The following is a 7914-nucleotide window of genomic DNA, read 5'->3' as shown; positions in this document are numbered from 1 at the left end:
GCGCGAGCCGCGACACTAGCCTTCTGTGCCCGTCTCTGATCCTCAGACCGAGACGGGCCAGGACCCCTGGGTTGTTAGGGCTCAGACCTGGACCTTCGTGGAATGAAGGATTTGAAGCCCGCTGAGCGCGCCTTCGCCTCCCTGAACTTCTCAACCACCGTTACTTATGTAACCATGGTTCCCTGAGTAGGGAACGAGACACTGCGTCCTCTAGGGGTCGCTATGGGGAACGCCTCGTCGTGACCCGTGTCTGAAGCATACATTCAAAAAACACCAACAACATGTTGGCCGGTGACATCCCATGACATCACTACCGGTGCGACTATAGTATAAATAGGCGCCGGGAGAACACGTCATTCACTTCTTCGTCTGAAGCTTGCGTCCGAAGCATGGCAGGAAACCTAGAGGATGCAGTGTCTCGTTCCCTAGTCAGGGAACCATGGTTACATATGTAACTGCGTCCTCTAGGGGTCTCTATGGGGAATGGTATACCCACGCTACCATGCTGAGGGGAGTGCATGCCAGAAACCTATGGCGAGCACTAAGTACCAACTCTACCATAGCCATGGAAGTTGCCCCTAGGATGTTAGACGGCTGTCCGTGACATTATCCCCTACAGCCAAAGGCCTAGGTTACATACCCCAAAAAACTTACCTGTTAGGGCCAGACTCCTGGGCCCGGGGTAGACCTCAAGGCTTAGAATCAGGAATAGATTCCTTTAAGGGGATATGACCAAGAGCCTAGCATCATACTAAGTCTTGGCCTGTCACACAGGGGCTACCGCTTGCTCTGCATTAGCTTGCTGAAGGAACTGTCTCAACAGACTCCTCGTAGCAACACCCTGTTAAAGTAGGTATCCAGAGGATACATAGGTGGAGTGGTGCCCAAGGTGGAACCGGGGCTTTAACCAACTCAAGAAAGCGCACAAAGCTGCCACGCGTAACCCTCACCATACAGTATTTTAGAAAGAACGCAAAGTACTAGTGTGCGAACTTACCACAGTGTGGATTTTAGAAAGTGTACAAAGACTTCACGTGCACACTTACCATAACATGGATTTTAATGATAACGTCCTAAGGGGCTCTCGTGTCACTCTATAAGAGCAGCCCATAGATGGAAATGGTACATCACCAGAACAAAATGTTCGAGAAGCCATCAGCTCGATCTATGGTAAAATGCTAGAATGGCTAGCAGAAAGTTACCTAGCTGAGGGAGCAACACACCCAGCTCTCAGTCGAGAGGGGGCTCGACCTATAGCATGTTCGTTAGAAATCAGAAGGGTAAGCGAACAGCAAGCTTAGCCAAAAACTCAGCTCACCAGGGAGGCAGAGGAAGGGCCTAGTTCACCTGATGTTGCCAGTTCCAGGTGCTCTGGGAAAACAGAGAACTCAACTCTCACATGAGAGGAGAACTCCAAATTCAGAAAGGAGTAGCATGCTCATAGGCAACCCTTTGATAAAGGGGAGCACTGCTAAACACTACCACGAGAACAGCCCACGGAGTGAAGAATCCAACTCCTCAGAAAGGGAGAGAATTTAAATGCTCGAAAGAAAACACCATGCTCACAATAACCCTCAATGCTGAGGAGAGCGATGCTTCAAAAGTGTGTCAACAGAGACACACTGGTTGAGTGGAGCCCAAAGCGAGTACCGGGGTCTAAGCCAACTCAGAGAACGGGAACGAGGCTAATAACGCGTAACCCTTACCATACAGGATTTCAGAAAGTGCGCAGTCTTAGCGTGCACACTTACCACTATGTGGATTTTAGAAAGTGTGCAAAGTGCTCAGCGTGCACACTTACCACCATGTGGATTTCAGAAAGTGCACAAAGCTTAGCGTGTGCACTTACCATAGCATGGATTTAAGAGCTTCCCAAGCATCTGCTCACAGATGCCCAGAAGTACTGAGCCAAGCGGGAGTGGCAAGCTCAAAGATAACCCTCTGAGACGAGGGGAGCACTGCCTGAGACAGCATTTCACAAGAAGGTTCTCGCAAATGCTACCTATACTTCCCGCTCGATGCCTCAGCAAGAGGGGATATCCTGGTGGCGACCTAGATACGGCGTACCAGACAGGGCAGCCTGGAAGCACAAGCCCAGCCCGGACGTCCAGGAAATTTTGCAGTGCCGTGCCAGGACAGAAACACACAGGTCCCAGAAAACACTGCAAAGAAAGCTTGCAGATGGAATACACACAACCACCAGCATATTAAATATATATTTTTATAAAAATGGATCGTACTCACCCACCATGGTTCCCACGCAGGAGCCCCGTTCAAGAAGCGACCCGAAGAAGCCTGTAGTTCGGACCATCAGTAAGGTGGTTACTATGAAGCCATAGAACCAACCGAAATATTATAGGTCCAGCATAGGGACTGTAATGCAGGAAGTTCCTACCTAACCTCGGTCAGGTGGAGAGATGGTTGTTACAGGGGAATTAGGAAGGGGAAGATAAGGGCAGATGTTAAACCTCCCGAGGGAAATGAGTAGATACTCAAGTATCACTCTGATCCGGACGAAAGCGCAGACGCCTTGTCTGGATCACATCCCTTAGGTCTTGCCTACCTCCCTTTGACCCGCGATAACTCCTACTCCTACCCGCAGGCGGGGGAGGAGCGCGAGCCGCGACACTAGCCTTCTGTGCCCGTCTCTGATCCTCAGACCGAGACGGGCCAGGACCCCTGGGTTGTTAGGGCTCAGACCTGGACCTTCGTGGAATGAAGGATTTGAAGCCCGCTGAGCGCGCCTTCGCCTCCCTGAACTTCTCAACCACCGTCTCGACGGAGGTACCGAAAAGTTTGGAAGGCAAAACCGGAGCATCAAGAAGAAAGCCCCTCTCTTTCTTCCCGATATCTGACAGGTTCACCCGCAGATGTCTCTCCATTACCACCATAGCTGCCATGGACCTGCCCATAGCAGAGGTGGCCTGCTTAGTAGCACAGAGAGCGAGATCTGTGGTGTGGCGCAACTCAGCTACCTCATCGGGAGAAAGGCCCTCGCCTTTATCCCGGTCTTTCAGTAGATCAGCAGATAAATCAAATAAAGAGTTTTATACATTTAATTTGAATACATGTGTGTGTTTTATGTAGATGTGAATTTAATGTTAATTGCTAACAAATCAAATAAAGGGTTTTAATCATTTAAGTTTAATACATTTGCACTTTTATTTTATTTAATTTTGATTTAATTTAATGTTTGTTGCTAATAAATAAAAAAGAGTATTAAACATTGTGGTGGTAGTACATAGTAGTAGCTGTATATTCTACTACGTTTTATATTCACTATATGAATATAAAACTAAGTATAAAACTAAATAAATATAAAAACTAAAACTAAGTTCCATTACATCTGTAGAAGATCATCTCCTAAAATGCTACACCAGAGCATCCAATGTATTCAATGTGCTTCTCTAGAACTGTTACACTTTTATTCATAACAGAATATCATATTAACATAAATGACGGCATTCAAGAGTGTAGCAATTTCATATTCCTGTGAATGCAATCCAGTGATAGCTCTCTGCTTGCTACTGGCTATATTTAGTCAAATGAAGCACAAACATCTAAACCAGTTCAGACAAATAGACAGTGATTCTGCTGGCATAAAGAATAACACAATTTAGCGAGCACATAAGGTGTATGCAAAGAGAGCATTATTTTAGTAACACAAGGCAAAGTTTGAGGGATCACAGGAAAAGTACATCTCTCTTTTTTGTGCCGTTGTCAGAGCCAGAATGTTCCACGTGAGTGCTAACCAGGGCAACCATTCTAGCAATTACCGAACGCAGTGTACCTCAGCAGATATTCATCTCAGGCATTTGTGCCTGTGATGAGCAAGAATCCATCTGTGCTCAGAAAGTAATGAGGAAGTTTGAAAGACTAAGCCAGGAGGATAACCGACATACACAGACAGAGGTGTTCTTATCTCAGCAGTCGGACAGTGTTCAGGGCTTTTGTCTGGTACATTACTTTGCCCTTTAAATTGGCTGGCTTTTGCTTTCAAGCTTGGGAAGCATGAAGATGCGTGCCGTTTTAGACAGAACAACGATGCCCTTGGCTGAAAGAGTCTGTTCTAGAGCAGCTGGATTGTTTCCAGCAAACAAGTTCAGATTTCAAGCTATGGTATACTCATGAGGAGACTTGCATACGTCGTGTTACATTTCTCAGTGCACAATGACTCTTGGCTGCAATAAAAGCAGAGCTACAGGATTTATTGTTTGGTACAGGACGCCGGTACTCACCTCATCACTTTCTGTTTCTTTAACAAAGAATGCCTCTCCATTTTCACCTAGTTTCATGTGTAAGCTGACCGGCTCCCCATTTATCTCAATGTCAACCTGAGGAGAAAGGGAACATGGAATGCTGACACTATAATAAAGGCAATTTACAACAGTAAGCCATGTGCAACACAAGGCCAATGACAATGCTAATTTTATCCCATCTTCAAACAACAACTTCAAAGAGTATATTTATGTCCATGGCTTTGATATAATAATATATTACATATTATATTATAGGGATATATTACCTGATATGTCTCCAGACATTCTGGACATTGGACAGAATAAAAATGAAAATTCTGAATCATTTACTCATATTTACATGGTTCCAAACCCATAGTTCAATTCATTCAATTCAGTTCACATTTATTTGTATAGCGCTTTTCATGAAACGATACATGTTGTTTCAAAGCAGCTTTACAGAAAATTTATGTTTCTGCATTACAATTAAGAGTGATCTGTTATCAGAGGTGACTGTGTCAAAGCAATGTCCATATGGCAGAAATGTAGATTAAACAAATCATGAGAATTTTGTTCATCCTCGGAACACAAATTATATTTTATATTTTTTAAATATTATCTTATCCTTTTTGTCCCTTCATTTAAAGTCCACACAATCAAAATTTTACACATCAAAAAGTACAAAAATACATTGTAAAAGTAATCCATTTGAACTGAGCAGTTTAATCCAAGTCTTCTGAAGAGACTGGATCACTTTATATGATGAACACATTTCATTTAGGCTTTTATTTACATATAACCACTGATCAATGCACATACATAGTGGACTTCAAACATGGTAAACGGAAGCCTAAATGGACGCTGGACTTTTTCTTTCTTGTTTGATTTGGTTTCATGTGATTCAGGTGTGTCTTGTCAATTGTCCTCATTACCCCATGTATTTAAGTCCCAGTCTGTGCGTTCTGTCTTTGTCGGGTCTAACAGTGTGATGTACGTGTGTCTTCTCCTGTTCCTGGTTTGGATTGCCCCTCGTGTGGATTCATTAAAGACTGTTTATTATAATCTATGTAAACGTCGTTCACTCCGACACAGTGCGTGACAGTCTAAGTGTAAGCATCTGTTTGTGATGTTAAAGCATTAAAAACCCCAGAGTATTTGAAATGTCAGCAGGAAACTTGAACAGACTTATTCTACAAGTTTCTACGACTGTACCACCTGTCCTTTGGTTGCACGTGACGAGAATACTTTTTTTATATTTGGTTACACTTTATTTTATGTGTCCTTGTTACAGTGTAATTATACATTTAAGTACTGAGTAATATTTATTAACTACATGTACTTACTATGGTTAGGGTGAGGGTTAGAGTTTGGTTTAGGGTTACTTGCATGTAATTATTCATAATTAATTGTTATTATAATAGTAAGTACATGTAACATGTGTAACAAAGACACCTTAAAATAAAGTGTTACCTTATATTTCTTGGGTCAAGAAAAATTCAGAGTTTGTGATACAATTTCCCTCTCCTCTAGCGCAAATCACTTGCTATGGATGGATGGTCCACAGCAGGTGGATGCAGGTTAAGGTGTTTATATGCTGGACGAAATGGGTAAATATCTAGCTGTGTCGAGTTTATGACCTTATGCCACCAGTTTACCATATTTACATGACCACATGCTTTGCCACAAGCATAATTGGTTTAAGAATGTGCATGTGAACACACTCATTGGTTCTTGCAGAAACTTGAATATGCTTGTGTGACACATGACCTCAAAAGTAAATAATGAAAGAATATTATTTTTAAGGGGTGAAAAAACCTTTTAACACACCAGATGAATCAGTGAAATGGTAAGCTACAAAAATATGGTAAATCTCATATGCGGCCACCCTAAAGTATGTCTGTGCTAGTGCTTACCACTTTCTCCCGGGAGCGCAGAACTCCCATCTTGCCGAAACGGACATGAAAAGGCGAGCACTGCAGAGTGCCGTCAGGCTGACGCACCACAATTACATCGATACAGCCGGACAGGGTGGCAGGGTTAAGTCCTCTGTACAGCTCCTTCACCTGCACAAAAACCTGACCGGCTAGCTGGCCCACGTAGTTCATGGTCTGACTCTGAAATAGAGAGAAGTCAAGCTTTTAAAGGCAAACATGAAACTACTCAAATCAATACCTTAAAATAATCCTAAAAATTTCCCTTATTGTTTTATTATGTTCCAATTATTATGTTCTGTGTTGCTCTTTTACATGTAACAAACAATTTTCTATTAATAAACAAGTACTTGATCTTTTTACCTTTAAACTAAGCTATATAATTCTCTGTGAACTTCAGCACTACAATTAATAACTGTTTGTGTGAAAGTGCAGAGGCAAGTGTGTAAAGGCAAATGTGATGTTGATGAGCCATCTGTGTGTGTTTAGTGAGTATGATAACACTCAACATCTCTATAATAAACAATCCTCTAGATTGTGCAAAAATTTTGCAGACCTAATGAAGAAGAAAAAACCTGTAGAACTAACTAGGTCTAATAAAAACATGCTGTCTTGCTCAACTCAAGCCCAGATCTCTTTGGCAATTTAGGTGAAAGGTAAAATATCATAGAACCCCTTAAGACTGCAAGCACTAGATACAATGACATTGCTCAAAAAAGGATTACACGTAATGTTTAAAGTAATTAGCTAATTGCAAGTGTCTGCAATTTAAAAAAAATTGTGTGCACTATTACAATATGCAAGCTAGGGCTTGCATATTTCCGACAAGGCAGAGCAAGTTGGCATTAATGGGAAAGAAAGAAAGAAAAATCATTTTGTATGCATGAAGAGTTCCCACACTTTTTGAACAATTAATTTAATGACTTGCCCAATGACCTTTCCAGCTGTTCATGATTACTAAAAGGATTTATTTCGAATTAGATTTCTGGCCGGATTTGCATTTGTTTGTCAGGTGCCAATTTTCGGACTTAACAGAATTAAACATTTATATTTAGTTCTGTACAAATGACCCTCAACGGACAGACTGAAGCTGCCTGTGGTCAAACATTTCAAGCCAAAGATATATATTCTGTATATTAATTACAGACTTTGCCTGGAAATCACAGTTTTAAAATTCACTAATCTTTTTAGGTTTTCTTTTAGAAAAACCTGACAATCTTATTAGCCCAAATAATTCGCCCCTAGAATCAACCCCGAGATTGTGTAAAAACCTTCAAGTAAGTCTTCATTGTTCATACACAACAGACTAGTCCTGCACATTTACACAAATGCACAGTCACATGGGACTGGCATGGCTCCAATAGTTCTGCTGTTAGATACTGGTGCCAATAATAGCACAAGCATCCAAATGTACAGTGCATCTACGATGCTTGATTTGACACTAGAGCTACAGGATAACTACTGCATAACTGCCTAATCACAAACACTTTAAGACTCATTTCAACTAATTAAAACAGAATATCATCCAAAGGACAAGGAGGTCACTGTTAATGTCATTAAAAAGGAAACAAAAGGAATAATAATGAATATACATGCATTATTACATATTAAGAATGTATATTTTGCAATCACTAGCCTACTGAAGCATGGATAATAGATAAACTAATAAGAAAAATGACATGCGAGTACTCGGCTGTACATATATTTCAGATGGCATTTAACGATTTTTTTTTTTTTTACTATAT

The 7914-nt window shown here is 41.5% G+C and overlaps 1 protein-coding gene across 2 annotated transcripts in view; it reads right to left on the bottom strand.

Moving 5' to 3' along the window:
* LOC107590921 (phosphatidate phosphatase LPIN1-like) overlaps window positions 1-7914 on the bottom strand; it is a 34096-nt gene that overhangs the window by 16890 nt on the left and 9292 nt on the right. For both annotated transcript variants that reach the window (XM_016279884.1, XM_016279885.1), the window contains exons 2-3: window positions 6152-6352; window positions 4239-4334 (exon numbers count right to left, since the gene is read on the bottom strand). In XM_016279884.1, coding sequence (XP_016135370.1) covers window positions 4239-4334; window positions 6152-6352 — 297 coding nt within the window. The remainder of the gene's footprint in view (window positions 1-4238; window positions 4335-6151; window positions 6353-7914) is intronic.

Source organism: Sinocyclocheilus grahami, unplaced genomic scaffold (genome assembly GCF_001515645.1).
Source record: "Sinocyclocheilus grahami isolate Dianchi unplaced genomic scaffold, SAMN03320097.WGS_v1.1 scaffold134.1, whole genome shotgun sequence".
In the NCBI taxonomy this organism is placed as follows: Eukaryota; Metazoa; Chordata; class Actinopteri; order Cypriniformes; family Cyprinidae; genus Sinocyclocheilus; species Sinocyclocheilus grahami.
The sequence above is the reverse complement of the archived record's forward strand: the minus strand, read 5'-3'. Positions and strand labels throughout refer to the sequence as shown.